Raw genomic sequence first — 16,264 nt, forward strand, 5'->3', positions numbered from 1 at the left:
CTCTTGCAATAGCAGATAAAAGGTAAGGTATATGCTTAAAAAAAAAAAAAAAAAAAATCAAATAATAAAATTGTATACAATATAAGACCTAAGTAAGCAATACCAGGTGAACATACTTCAAAATTCAAAATACTGCTATCACACAGTGAATAGATACATATTACAGTAAACAAACATTAACATTTTTAGGTTAAAGGGGCCTCAATTTCACCCTAAAGACATCTTTGGTTCAGGTGCTTAATTACTGAGACAGCATGTTAAAAGTTTGGGAGATTTGAGTTACAAAAGCATTTAGAATGATACTATTATTTCTAGGGTAGATCCATCGAATCTCATATCTCATTTAAAGGAGAGGTGTAATAGAATATGGAGCTCAAACAGGTACTAAACTCTAGACCTTAAGTTATTTGGGCACTAACAAGTAATTACAAAACAGTGATACATATTCGCAGTCAATTACGCTGATATAGTACAGTGTAGTGTTTACAAACGTACAGAAATTACTATAGAATCCTCAACCCAATGCAAAGAAATAAAGAAACTTACACACATTCTGCTGGCCAAGTTCCTTTAGATAGGGATGATAAGAGGCGATTAAGTTCCACAGTCCTGAAGGGAAATTCACCTTCTAGGTTACAAAGAAGACACCGAATAGGACCATCAACAAAACTTTCTCTGTCCCAAAACTGACTGCAAAGTGATTCCTAAAAAATTTAAAGCAATAAATCCAATCAAAACACTATGAAGGAAAAAAAAATGTCAACTTTAATAGAAACACCAATGAAAAATCAACAAAATAATCAATAAATGACCCTGAAAGACAATCATTATGCAGCCAAACCTCTCCCCGATAAACTTTGCAAAGAATATCCAATATCAAATTAAGGGTACAATCTTCTAGCTGCAACATAGACAAAATAAAAAATATTAATATAAATAAAATAAACAACTTGAGGTCATTCAAGATACTTAATCTAATTACCTGAATATTGATCTCATAAGATGCAATAAATGCAGAAATAAAAGTTCTCAATACACTTCGATAACCAGCAACAGGACCCTAAGGAAACAAACAAATTGAAAAAAGATCACGGACTTGAAACTAATATTAAACTAATAAAGTGAGGGGAAAAAAAAAGAATTTTCATATTAGGTAACTAACATAGTTCAACTATTACATAGGAACCTAGATAAACTAAAATAACTTACATCTGACTCATTTAATAAGTCACTCTCGAGGATCTCAAGAAAAAATCTCAAAGATGCAGCTTTTAAAGCTTGACGAACATAGCTAATATGATCAATCTCCTGCATATACAACATTAATTAAATACTGTAACAGTATAGTGCAGGGGGGAAAAGAAAAAGCCAAACTGAAATGCATACCATTAGAACATTGTTTTCTTCTTTTCCCGGAAGTGATGAAATCAGACAAAGAAACACTGCCCATGTTAGAATTAGTGGGCCTGCTTCCTTAGTTTCAAAAGCATTAAAACTTGACACTATTGCATCCATCTCTTGGACATCAATTAAGGAAAAATGAGAAGAAACCTGCCTGAAGAATAGTGCAAGTGTTTTGCAATAACGAAAGGCAAGGTAAAAAGAATAGTGCAAGTGTTTTACAATAATAAGAAAAACAAGAAGAATTAGTTTGACCGTTCTGTTACATAGAGGATGATATTGAAAGTGATTGAACCCTTTAATAACCTTCCAAGAACACCAATAAAACGAACCAGAAAAAAGAACAAACACAAACAAGAAATAATGCCAGAAACAGAAACAAATCACAAACTTTAATGAATGATAGAAACAGTAGTCAAAAGAACACCACAATATACATGGTTCAGTGGAATTGGCCTACGTGAGTTTTCACTACGATCAATCTAGAATAATTACAAGGCTTTAGTACAAAGAGAAAAGTTCTCTGTTTTAGCTTTCTTTGAACAAGCTTCTCACAAGAACTCCAACCTCTATAACTCACTGAACTCTCTCTTTCTCTCTTCTTTTTCTCTTAGTGCTCTCTAAATCTGTGTACATAAATAATGATGCAAGGTTCACTTATATACGTGCACCAAAATATGGATATTTTGATTAACAAACAATCACTTTTTCACATAATAGTTGCATCTGTGAAATTTGAATTTTTTTTGCATGAACTCAGCAAATGTAACCAGTCCAGGACAGATAAAAAAGAGCTAAACTGAGTGTAATGGGATGAGACAAAAACACACTAAAACAAAAACTAATGAGAAAAAACACTTGCCCAAAAAGGAGAAACTCAAACCATATTTTAAACAACTCAAATATTAAGAAACAAAAACTGGGAATAAGAAACTATTATGCAGGCACCATATTACTTCAAAAACATAAAGCATGCATAAAGTACAACATAGTATTACTATCTCATGAGCAGTCTCTTGAAAGAAACCATCAAAATAACTTATAGGGGCAAAGGATATAGAAAAACTGTTGACAACATAGTATTACTGTCTCTAATTTTCTACTCATACAATAATAAGAAAGGAAAAAAGAAAACCTTTTGGACAGCTAAATTATTTCATCACTGATGTTACATAAGATTATATTTAAAACAATTGATATTTTTTCTAATGGGGAAAAAAGAAATGAGGCATTTCTAACGTGAGGAATATATTTGATGACTGTCATAAAGACTTGGATTGAGCTGAAAATGGAAAGAATCAGTTCCAAGTTAGAAAGTGAATCAATAATATATTTCATAGCAAATGGAATTTAGAAACCTAAAGCTAATTATGATAAAGTGATTATGCCAATAAATCGAAGCAAACAAATGCTTTTATCATCTAGCTTTCCAATATTTTTTAATTGAACTGAATTGTTTGAAACTCAAAATTCAGAACAAAAGAAAAGGAAAGGTAACTAAAGAATGAATCTTACTTAAAATGTTAATCAACCAAAGCCAGGAATGGTTTGGCAAAGCAATGAAAAAGCAAACTCTAGCAGCTAACCAAACAATAGAGACAATTGCTAGAGTAGTCTTAGAGACAGTCTGGCCTCCATGCTGTATAAATACAAAGCCATCATCACAACCAAAAGGTAAAATTCAAAAATAACAATGCATAACAACATAATTACCACACCAAAACAATAAGGCTCCTCAATCAAGAAGAAGAATCTTACTTCATAGATTGCAATTTGTACTATTGATCAAAATTGAAAACAGCAGCTAAAAAATTGAAAACAGCAGCTAAAAAATTCATCTTTTTTTTTTCAAGTTTCAAGACACGAATGTACAATTCCTCTTGTATCAACTAAACTCCTTAAAGCTTTCTAATGCAATGAAATTCCAGCCAACAAACTAAACTACCAATTCCCAAGATCAAGTTACTAACAATTGATTAAGACATAAAGTGATGCAACAACTACAGTATATTTTATCTTTTTCATTCTTGATAAAATAAAATTTTATTTTTGACCAAGGAAAACAAGCTCCAAAATTTCAATAACAACAAAAATAGAAGTAGAAACTCCTCAGTTAGGTAAAATCAAGAAAATTAAAGGAGAAACTATATAATGAGAAGTAAAATGATGTTAATTTCAAGGAGAAACTATACATGACCCTGAAATTTTCATAGGATTAAAACAAAAGTGACCTTCCAATTTGAAATTCAAGTTATAAATGCTAACCCAAATGTTGAAAAACAAAATCATATTTACAAATTAAAAAAATAAGGCTTGCTCTCTAATAAAGAGACAGATGAAATGAACCAGCAACAAATTTTCAGTAGTCCATATAATATATTCAAGAATTTCATTCTCTGCATTTCATGAAATCACCACAAGCATTTAAAGCATTGGCTCCCAAGAAGCTTCTCATACACCTGAAGCAAATACCCATTTAAACTCAAACCAGTAATCCAGAATCAAGCATACAAAACAGAGAGCTTGTGCTAGTAACAAGAAAATAAAATGCAGCCAATTTATACAGAAAGAAAGCACTTTAAAAAGCATGAAGAGTCCATATAAATAAGGATATGATGTTCCTATCTAATATTACAAACAGTTTCAGGGTTTAATCTAATATTTTGTATCCATTCATGATAAGCACCCAATTAATGAATAAACTACATTTATACAAAGCAAAAAGAAAAAGGAAAAAGACTCATATCTAGAACAGCAATCTGAGCATCAGAATTCTCAATCAGTGGGGCATTAGATGAAAAGCTTCGATTTCCAGCGCTGGCAATGAACTGTGGCTGCTCAGAATTCGAACCTGTCACTGACATTTTCCCTTTTTCTCAACTTTACTTGCACTTACAAGGCTGGAACTGTCAGAAGGAAATGAAAACTAATCAAAACTCCATTTTGATGTGATAGAAATTACAACGCAAGAATTAATAAGAAAGAAAAAAAAACTTTGAAAATCATGACTTTTGAGTTAAAATGATGCATATCAACGTATAATAAATATATATGTATATATATATGTGATTTTCCTCTATTATGTGCTTAAAACCCAGATAACAAGAAAACTAAAATTAAATTTGGGCATTTTTTTCATTCAAAGCAATGGCTTAATACCCAGATAAGAAAAACTCATAAATTCCAAAAAAATACTTCCACTGTATTCTGAACAACCAAGCGTATATATATATATATAGATATTGTATATACATGACAAAAGTAACGTGGAAAAAATTGAAAAATAATTCATGCCAGTAAAAACAAAGATTAAAATGAGGTTTTAATTCAGGGAAAAGACATGAACGAGTCTTGATAGAACTAGCTACATGCCATGGCCAGAACCACTATTACCTCCTCAAAACACCCAAAGACATACATGAAGCTAAAATCACAACTTTGATTTTGAACTTGGAAACTTTCCCCAAATCTATGATCCCAAGCCAAAATCAAGAGTCTCAACCTCAGTTCCAGGTCTATAGTACCTTGCAAACCAGTTCCCATCCATAATAACAACACCAAAATTCGAAATTAGTCAAAAGCTCAAAATTTCCTGAAGAACACCAAGCTTGAAGAGGAACTCTAAAACAGAGTATCTTAGCTCTCTAAATAAGAAATCTAAGGTCTTCTTGGGATGATTGGAGCTGTAAGTTTGCTATAGGAGAAGTAATAGAAGAAACCTAAACAAGTTTGCTATAGGAGAAGTAGTCCTAGATTTCATTTTCAAATGGAACAACCAAAGTAAACATTGAACAATGAGGAACCACAATATCAAGGAAACATAGCTCTATAATTAAAATGAATACGTAAGAAACTTAGAACTAAATAAAAGTTCATAACCAAAACCATTCTCCAAACACAGAAAACTTAAACACAAAACTTAAACATAAAAGTTCATGGTGATGGGAACAACATTTTTTTGGGATGGTTTCAATGGGCATAAGTTGTTTCCATATCTCTTCAGCTATATGAAGACGTATGCTCACTGGATATCGTCAGGTAAGCATGGGAGGGATGTTTTTTTCTTTCAGTTAGAGTACTAAGTTGGTAGTTCGTCTATAAAAGTTCAACTTCTTTATTTAATGGATTTGTATCCATATATATTTTGAGTAGAGAAAAATCTTAGAGGTTTATGTGCATTTCATCTTGTAATGTTGCTCCATTGTGAATTTCTGAACTGATTTGATTTGATAAATTTTTACAGTCTTTTCTGTGCCTAGAGGTTTCTAGAATCCTATTTGTAATGGTATGTCAACCTTAGGATACACCAAATTAGCAAGTGCAATCAAACTTCACACAAGTAATTTGGAATATTTTCAGATGATCCCTTTATGTATCTGATTTGGGTTTTGTAGCAGTGGAATTAGGAGGATATTAGAGATTAGATAGTTGCATAACTTCTCGAGTTTATTATGTTTTAGGCTTCCTATCTATTGTCTCGATAGGAAGTTATCTTTCCTTGGATCCATTCATTCAAATAAGTGCATTATTATGCATTTACATTTTTACAGTAACAGAGGTGATAGTCACTGAACGTTTTTTGAAATTTATCTCTTGTTTCCAAAATTTGAATACCTTTTTCCTTTGTTTGTGTGTGTGTACATGGGTGGTATCCAAAAACAAAATACCAAGGATTACCAACAAAAAAAAAAACCATCAATGCAAGAATTTATTTAACATAAAATTGTATAGTTATTAGCCAGATTAATTCAGAATACTGGAAGTGTACTTTATAGAACATGGAAATTAAGAAAGGGTACAACCCAACCCAGACCAGCAGTAAGAAATAGTTTACTTTTTCCATGTGAAATATATATGTTCTGAACAGTAAAATACAATCTGAATTTTCTGTATATATTCTTGCTAACCTGGGTTCCCATTATGAACTTATACGACTCTCATCTGTCCAAGCTCTCATGGTGGTTGTGCTTAAGTATTCTGCAACCAAGAAAAGCTTCCTAATTTGTATTAGTGCTTTGTTAAATTCCAATAAACTGATAAAATAACTATCTCTATTCAGATCACTAGTAAAAGAAAAATAAACAAGATTTAAGCATTGTGAGCCAAAACTACAAATTGTCAACACACCTGATGAATTGGGGTACATCAAGCTTGTGCAAATTGGGCAATCAACTTGTGAATAAACTCCAGTTTTCCCACCAAAAACAGGGGTTTTCTTTGCAACTCTGCTACATCATTATCTGGAATTGTATTTAGTGGAGCTCAATACACATAAAGCCTATTAAAACAAAGTGATGAAAACCATGAAAGTTAAAGAAACATTGGCATTAATTGAATGTGATGAATATCTTGATTTTGGAGATGGAAAGCAAGATGCAAGTTTCAAAAGTAAACAAAATCAACAAACTTGAAGAGCAAATACCTCATTCAATGAAACTACAGAGTATATGGAATAGCCTATATATGACATGAGACATAAATTTAACTTGAATTTAATTGCATATAGCCTACACCCAAGACTTAATTGCTTTGATTTCATTAAAAACACCATGTCTTACAAATAAATTTATGCAAATATATAAATAATGAAGAAAAAAAACAATATATCACACACATAATAAACAACACAAATCTACTGAGTCATTCGCTATTGAGGCATTCATTCAAACATCTTGATTACATAAATTGTAATCTATATATAATGTATAAATTGCTCATTAGTTCATAGCATTGAGAAATGGTTATAAACTCAGATTTGTTCTTACAATCGATGGCCCTTTATAACTTTATTTATCATAGATCTATGGCTCGAACCAAAAGTAAATGGAATGTTCAGAAATCTCAGCCAATATATAAATATATATACAAAAATTGAGTTCTATAGCAAATGGAAAGTTCAGAAATCTCAGCCAATTTTCTATTATCATCCAAAAACAGAAAACTCAGAACTAAGACAAAAACATAGGCAAATGCTAAATCTATATTATATACAAAATTTGAGTTCTAAAGGAAAAGAGTTTGGAAAAGAAGCTTATTTACTTACTTGAAATGAACAAAAAGTTCTAAGCTTTCTTCTTCAACTTCTGGGGCCAAGGCTAAGCTTGGGTGCCAGCCATGGACTTCATCTGAATGTGATTATGGTCAAGTGGAGTAGCAGTGGCCAAGGCCTCATACGAACCCAATCTCCTAACCCCAACGTTGTTCGAAACCAGAGCATAAGTCACCATGAGTATCACAAAAACAACAAGTGAAAGAGAAAGAGATATGGATTGAGGAGCGACACATTGTATGCCTTTAAAAAGAATAATAAATAAACCAAAACCTGTTTTTGCCAAACTTGGCTTTTCAATAATGTTATTTTTTTTATGCATTTTTGTGGTCAAAACAAAAAGTAGAGAATGGTCAAAAAATTGAACTGGACAAACATCAAGAGTGATATAATTACTATGATTATTATTATTTGTTCAGATCTTCATCAGTTGGCTTTAGGATCCAACAACTAATATATGATTTTCAATAGTTCTGTCAAATTGAATGGTTTATGAAATCTAAAATACAAATTACACTAAGTAAAATGAAGCAGCTACTTGATGAAATTTCTGTAATGATTTGCAGAAATTACAAGCAAGCAATTCAAATATACATGAACAAAAATTAGCTTAGAGAGGTGGGACTCTCCTTCAGCTACTCTTTGATACCCTAAAACTCAAATTCAAATAAAAAACAAACTTACATTAGAACCAAAGTCGGGTCTAATGAGGTAGAACAAAAGACATTAACTCAGGCAGTAAACTGAAATGAAAATTGAATTGAATCGAAATAGGAGATGAAACTCACTAGATTCAACAACCATGCGGTAGGAGAAATCGAAACCGTTCGCTCCAGTAGGCCTTCCATATGTGGATTTTCTCTGCTGCCTCTTTTCTTCTTCTTTTTCTCGGCTATGGACAAAGGGCTTTAGCTTAAAAAACTTGCAAAATTTTGGACAGATCCCTAAATGATTATTATTATTAAGAAATTTTAAATTACTTCACTATGATCATATAACACAGTTCAAGGAAACGAGGGATAGCGATGAATCACAAACAAAATGTCGTAAGGAAAATGAAAAGAACCTTTCATCTTCTCCTCAACGGCGTACGCTTGGTGGTGGCCCGTGAATGGAAGTCGCACTGGGTCGAAGGCACGTAGAGGTGGGCTCACACCTGGGGTCACTTGGTTTGGGGGTTGGGTTCACGGGTGCCTGAGATTTGGAGCTTGGCTCGGAAAAAAACGGGTGTGAGGATGGTGGTTAGGTGGTCGGAGCTGAGGATGATGGTGGTTACAGGAGTGCGGCTAGGGCAAAGGGAAGAGAGAAACGAGAAGGAGAAGGGGGAAAAGGTATCGGGTAGGCTGGTTTTTTTTATATTTTATTTCTATTACTTTACCACTTTTCACCTAGTATATATTATAATACATTTTCCAAAAACTTATAATTTTGTGTTGTGGAAAGTAGTTTTTGGTGTAGTGTTATGAGAATCTGGAGGTAGAGTTATCCTGTGAGGAATAGCCAGTCCAGATATGAGACAGAAAGAACAGAGTTTGTAAGAACAAAGTTGTCCTTTGATTAAGGTATTATATAGAAACAGTGAAGTCGAGGTAGCGACCTGGGAACTGGAATCAGTTATGCAAAATTTATATTCCAGGCTATTCAGATAAATTTCGAGGACGAAATTTCTATAAGAAGGGGATATTTGTAACGACCCAAATTTCCTAATAAGGCTTAGGGCCTTGATTAGGGGGCCAGGATGGAAAATCTTGGAATTATATGATTATGTGATATTTATGTGTATCATTATGTGAATATGTGAGTTATATTATAATATGACTAGATATGCATGTTTAGGTGTATTAAATATGCATGTGGGCCCATTTCTATTTATTTGGCATATATGTGATATATGCGTGGTGCTTCATTATTATAAGGTTATGCTAGGGTTACTCAGCACGAGATGATCCTAGGAGGCAAGCTAGTGGGAAAGTCACAACGGGATTCATACTTAACTCGGAGTGAGTCAAGGGGTATTTATCACATTACCGGGAAATTGGGTAATGAGAATAAATATATGATGATTAATTGGGAGTTAGTGAGACCAAAGGGAAATTATGGGAATTTTGACTATTTTACCCCCGGGGGCGTTTTTGGGACCCCGAGCATTAGGATTTGCTTAAGGTTACTTAAGCTTGAAGTAACTTGTCAACATAATAAAAGAGCATTCAGAACATTCTCTCTCCCTCCCGTTCCCTTTTCGACACCCGTTAGCATTTTCGAAGGAAACTTGAGTTTTAGGACTCGGATTCAAGCGAGGATCGAGGCATAGCGATTCTGGGGAAGATTAGAAGCTTATTAGCTGGAGGATTTAGTAAGAAATGACATAATTAGAGGTAATTTAAGCTTTGAATTTTTGAGTTTATTCTCTGTTCTTGGTGTTCTTAAGTTTTACAAACTCAAGACTTGGATTATAAATTCTTATGGGGATTTTGGGTATTTGTTGTTTTTTAATGTTGCTAAGCTATTGGGTGAACTGTTTGGGGGATTAAAATGTTGATTTGAGGGGCTAGGAACCGTTGGGGTTGAATTTGGAGCTTTGAAGCTCGAAGAACACGAAGTTAGAATCCAGAAATCTGGTTTGAGTGTTGTAGTGCTAGGTTGGTAGTGCTACAGTGCTGGATTGTCTATTTAGGGGATGAGGTTCTACATGTAGTGCTGTAGCACCCAATAGGTAGTGTTGTAGCGCTACTCAGTCTTCAGAACTTGGTTTTTTGGTACTTTTTGGGGTTTTGACCCGAGGGCTCAGGGGATGATTCCACCGCCCTGTTTAGTGGGATTGGAGGTCCCAAGAGCGCGGGATTGGTCCCGGGATTGGGTTTTGGAACTTGAACTCATTGAAACACCGTTTATGGTTGTGACTAGGTTATTGCTAGGGGCTTAGAAACAGGATCGTGCTCGAGGGTTGTTCATTGGTAATCTATGCTTGGACCAAAGGTAACAAAATTGCACCCAATATGTGATGTATGTGATGCATAAGATATATGCGATTAGGGCATGGCATGAATGTTGAATATGAGATTGTTCAGAGCTTGAGTCTCTGTAAATGTGCATGATCATAATTATGCTAGTGAATATTGAGTAAGCATGCTGAATGCCCTTTATTTGGTTATTTGACATATGTTATATGCATGGTTGCATTGCTTACTTGTGAGTGGAACTGACTCCATAGTCAGAATTGGCAATGGTGTTAGAATTAACTATGAAGCTGTGACTCATTAGTCAAGTTCGGCAGTAGTACTGAGCACTAATCGTATGGAATTGACCTATGAGTCAAGAGCGGCATAAGCGTAATGAACACAGAGCCGGAAATATTAGATCTAATTGACATAAGCATTGTCAACATAAGTATGAAATGCTTGACCGACCTTAAGTTCGATGAAAACAAAAGCGCTTGTTTATTCTAAAGGCTAGTTTCTTAGAGCCAGGGCCAAAAGGCTCAGGTGATTGTAACGTCACATGGCTTAGGGCGCAGAGCCTAAGTTCGTGACTCCATAGTCACTTATCTGGCCCAAGTTCATGACTCCATAGTCACTTATCTAGCCCAAGTTTGTGACTCCATAGTCACTTATCTGGTTCAAGTTCGTGACTCCATAGTCACTTATCTAGTTAGGGTGTGGAACCCAAGTTCGTGACTCCATAGTTACTTATCTGGTTAGGGTGTGGAACCCAAGTTCGTGACTCCATAGTCACTTATCTGATTGGGCTGCAAGCCTAGCATGATTACCAGAATCATTATTGATATTCACTTAGGATTGACTTGATAGTCAACCATACAGGAGGGCAGGGCCCACAATCACTTATTTGGACTTGCGTGCATGCATGAATAAGGCTATTATTTCTAGGCATGCTTATTATGATTCAGTGACATGTTATTACCTATACATGAGCATATTGAGTTTTCTTCCTGAGCCTCGGCTCATTAGTGCTATGTGGTGTAGGTAAAGGCAAAAGAAAGTTGGACCATCCTTGAGTTGGAGAGCTTAGGTGACGATGTATGCGACTACTCGACCACCACGACCGAGGGTTTAAAAAGGAACAAGGGGTAAACCCTATTTTGCCGCTTAGGTCGGCTGGTTGTAAATATTTCATTGTAATTAACCTTTAAAATATATTTTTAGGATCCCAATGTATAGAGTAAACATTTTAGTGAAACGTTGTATCTTTAACCAAAAAATTTAACCCTAAACCGTTAATCATACTTAGTTACACGATTATGGCCAAATGGCTCGGTTAGCAAGTTTATCACTGTTTAAAATGCACAACGTAGCGGTCTCTGGGTAGTAGGGCGTTATAAGGAACTTTTGATGAATTAGGTTGGGAGAAAACGCAGGGAAAGCCCCAGGATTTCTGGGTTCACGGGGATGCGCCGCGACCCAGTTCTTGGGCATCGTGGCCCGCATAACCCCAGAAGCCCCCGGGGGCTTGCTGTTTCGTAGGCGCATCACTGCCTTAAAAGGAAAGTCGTGGCCCACCTACCCCTAGGATTTGGGGCCGGCGCCTCTGACTTGGGAGCGCACCGTGACCCTTAGGGCCAGGTCGCGACCCGCCTAAGCAGCCTTAACCAAATTGGGCTTTTGGGCTCAGGAACCTAAAGCTAAGTGTTCAGGAAGGGTTCTACTACCTGGTTTTGTAGAATTCGAGGTCACGAAGGTTGGTACGTTATTTGTAAAGCACCTAACTGGATTAAATTTTAATAGTTATCCATTTTTGCTTGTGACTAGGGTTATCGTTAAGGCTCGGGATTGAGGATCGTGCTCGGGACCGCTCTACATCCTCTGCTCAGGACTCGAGGTAAGAAAACTGCAATCAAGTTGTGAATGGGGCTGAGATCCCCTGTAAATGAACATATGTGAGATTATAAATGTATTTGTGATTGGAAATATTTGGATAGGCAGGTTAGCTCGTGCTGCTTTTGATTGTATGTTTCACAACCTGTATATCTGCTATGTTTGATGTGAAAGTCCGACCTAAGGGAGTCGAGGTTGATGTTGAGCATACTGAACGCAACTCAGCCTAAGAGAGCCAGGATCGGCTAAATAACTAAAGGGCTTGGCCTATGGGCGTCGACACCTCACTAATTATATTAAGATGAATTATATGTTTGCATTAACCTGTAAATTATTGCCTAGCTTATCGCTTGTATTCTGCTGTTGAATGAATTGGTTGATCTAAGTTTACTATGCACATTCTATTGTTATCTATGATTGTTGAATTTAGTTTTCTTGCTGAGTCCCAGCTCACGGATGCTACGTGGTGCAGGTAAAGGCAAGGGAAAGTTGGATCAACCATGAGTTGGAGAGCTTTGGGGTTGGTGTGTACATCGGCAGCTGCTCGACTGCCACGGCCGAGGAATTTATATGGACTAGAGCCAAAATTATATTTTTCCAATTAGGTTGGCTGTAGTGGTATTTACTTTTGAGGGTTGTAACTACCTTGTAAACATTATTTTTGGGATCCCGTGTATCAAACTCTTATTTTAATGATCAAAATCTTTTAACCCTAACTTGTCAGTTGACTTTAGAAACACGTTTATGTTCAAACGTCTTGATTAGCAAGTCTTGCACTATTTTAAATAGACAGTGTAATGGTCTTGGTTATCCAAGGCGTAACAAATTGGTATCAGAGTGGTCTAGGTTTAAGGGTTCTTGAAGATTGGTTGAGCATGTACACTCGCCACTAAAGACAAGCTCAACTCATGTTCGGTAATCATATATGTGATTACATGTTTGAGTGTTTAAATGAAATATAAATGTTTTATCTGCATGTTTATTAGGGAGCATGAGATATAGTGATAGGGCCTGGCCCTTGACTACTATGTGGATATGATAAGGCGTGCTTATTATCATTGCTACTGTATGTGAATGATTGTTTAAATGCCTGCTTGCATTATAACTGTGTGATGTTGGTTGAATTTCAGCGTTAGACCGTGGGGTGATTATAAACTTGTTATCATTGACTGACCAACAGAGTCGTTCATTGCAGATAAACTTGGAGAGTTATGCCTCCAAGGCGATCAATTCGACTAGACGGCATTGGGGTTGAGGCTAGAGATGGTGAGCAGGGCCAGAACCCTCCGCCAGTCCCTGAGAACTTGCAGCAGTTGCTTGCTGACATGCAAGCTAGACTCTTTTTGAGGCAGCAGGCTCCGCCAGGGAGTGCTACACCTGACTTGCCACCTGTTGTGGCACTAGTTGTACAGCCGCCTAAGATTGGGAATAGGTGGGAGCAACTTTATGAAATATTTAGGAAGTAGAACCCTCCAACTTTTGAGCGAGGACCAGATCCACTTAAGATTGAACTGTGGATGAGTTTGATCACATCCATTATGGAATTTATGAGGGTGAAAAGTAAAGACAGGGTGGCCTGCGCCACCTATATGCTTCGAGATGATGGCCGTATCTGGTGGGAGGTAGCGTCACAGACTCGAGATTTTTACACTATGAGTTGGGATGGGTTTAAAGACTTGTTCAACTAGAAATATTACAGCATTGTCGTCAAGGAGGCAAAGGTGAATGAGTTCATTGGGTTAGTGTAGGGTAACATGATAGTTACTGAGTATGCCTTGAAGTTTGACAGACTAGTGAGATATGCACTTGATCTAGTGCCTACAGATGCAGCCAGGAAGGATAGGCTTGTTCAAGGGCTTAATGCTATGATATCTCGAGATGTGAGGATCACATCAGTACCTGTGGAGACAACTTATGCCCAAGCGGTTGAAAAGGCCCTCACTGATGAGGAGGCAGAGAACAAGATATGAAGGGAGAACGATGCGAGACGGGATCTTTGCAAGGCAGTGCCTCAACTTAAAGGGTCTAGTAGGGGCGGAGACCCCAGTGATCAGAAGAAGAAGATCCCTGACACCTCAACCACCGCTGGTCCTGATAGGAGGGGCCAGGGTGTCCAGGTGGCCACCAGGGAGGCGGTGAGACATGGAGAAGCTATTCGGAGTGTGCTAGATGCAAGAAGCACCATCTGAGCGAATGCCGAGCAAAGTCCTGTTACTTGTGCGGGGTGGTTGGACACCCCAAGAAAGATTGCCCAACTTTGAAGAAAGAGGAACCAGGGACGGCGGACAACTTGACTCCTGCTCGAGTGATCTCCTTGACACAGGCTGAGGCTAGTCCCTCGGTGGTGATATGTCAGCTTTCTAGCGCTGGCTCTTCATATACTGTATTGAATGACTCTGGTGCTACACATTCATTTGTTTCTAGTAAAGTGATTGATAGATTGTGTAGGCCTAGTGGGTATTATACGGTGATGTAATAACTGTTAGAATTTTGTGTTGAATTGAAAAACAAATGGGATTAGTCCCACATTGCTTATGAGAGAAATTTCTCATCATACTTAGCCTATATAAATGAGTCTAAGCTGAGTAGTTTATATATAAAAAATTCCTTAAGTTTAAGGTATATAATTATATTAATTATATTTATATTATGGTTTTAGTTAAAAGTTTTATATTCTTAGTGTGGTAAAGTTCAGGTATATTTGGTTTGACGAAGTAATTGAGTTACTTGTCGTTCTCCGTTGTATCCTAAGAGATAGACGTCGAAGTCTCTTGGAGGTGGGGAATATGTTTTAAGGAAACTGTGTGCTACACAGGCCTCAATTTTTATTAGTTATTATTGTTAATTATAATTATTGTCTAGATTAATTATAATTGCTATTTATATATTTATGTATCTTTAATTTAGTGGATATAAATATTGTATTTATCATATTGCGTTTATTCAAGTATTATATCTAATCACGTTATATTTTTCCTACAATCTTAAAACAGATTATCGTTTAATATAATATTTGAATGTTAGATATATTTATATTATTATAATGTTTAATATATCTATTAGTTATATTTCTATATCTATATATTCAAAGATACGATTATTGCAAAAAGTTTGTTTTAACTTAAATCTCACTAGAGAAGTTCTGTCTAGGAAAGTTGGGTATTAAGTGGGACCTTTTGTGACCCCTCCAGCCTTTCCTGTGAACTGAATATTTTCAAAGAAACTAGACTGCTGAGGAAGGGGCTAGACCCTCCTAGTATTCTTTGAAAATTATCTAGTAGAGATATTTGTATTTGAATCTGGATGAATACTCAATAGACATATTCTACGAGAGGCTAGACCACGAATGGTTGCGTTTTTTACCCTTCCAGGATAACCTGAGAATTATCTTTAAGTTTGATCTAAGCAAAGCCATATAATTTTTTGTTGTTAGGAAAATAACACTATTGGTTTTGTGATTTCAGACAAAATGACAACTGAAGCAAACCAAAATGGCGGGAATAATGAGGTGACAGCCAAGTCACCAACCTTGGCAGTTCAAGCTCAAACCCAATGGGGTTCTGCTGTGGTTCGTACAAACTATCATCTAAGAGCTGGGGAAATACTTGAAAAAATGTTGTTCTATCTGACTACGATGAATCTTGCGAGATTCGTTACTGATGATGAACAAAATCTCAAAGAAGATGAAAAAGATATCCATGTCATCAAGACTATTAAAGATTTGATAAATGATGAATTTCTCTGTCGAAACTACATTTTGAATGGTTTGGAAAACTCTTTGTATGGAGTCTTTGATACAAAGAAAACAACTAGAGAACTGTGGGAGTCCTTAAATCGAAAATATACATCTGAGGATGCTGGTGCAAAGAAATTTGTGGTTGGACGGTTCCTAGATTATAAAATGGTAGATTCCAAATCTGTGAGTAGTCAAGCTCACAAATTCCAAATTTTCATGCATGAGATCACTCTGAGGGTATGATCCTAA

At 36.0% G+C, this 16,264-nt stretch overlaps 1 protein-coding gene across 1 annotated transcript; it reads right to left on the minus strand.

The window, feature by feature from the left end:
- Nucleotides 1-203: 203 nt before the first annotated feature.
- Nucleotides 204-1,618, minus strand: LOC133804555 (uncharacterized). The gene is made up of 3 exons (XM_062242708.1): nucleotides 1,387-1,618; nucleotides 1,210-1,308; nucleotides 204-704 (listed from the first exon to the last, which is right to left on the minus strand). The coding sequence occupies exons 1-3, from the start codon at nucleotides 1,513-1,515 to the stop codon at nucleotides 543-545; spliced, it is 390 nt and encodes a 129-aa protein (XP_062098692.1). The 5' UTR covers nucleotides 1,516-1,618; the 3' UTR covers nucleotides 204-542.
- Nucleotides 1,619-16,264: the final 14,646 nt, after the last annotated feature.

This window comes from Humulus lupulus, chromosome X (assembly GCF_963169125.1).
Source record: "Humulus lupulus chromosome X, drHumLupu1.1, whole genome shotgun sequence".
Lineage (NCBI taxonomy): Eukaryota > Viridiplantae > Streptophyta > Magnoliopsida > Rosales > Cannabaceae > Humulus > Humulus lupulus.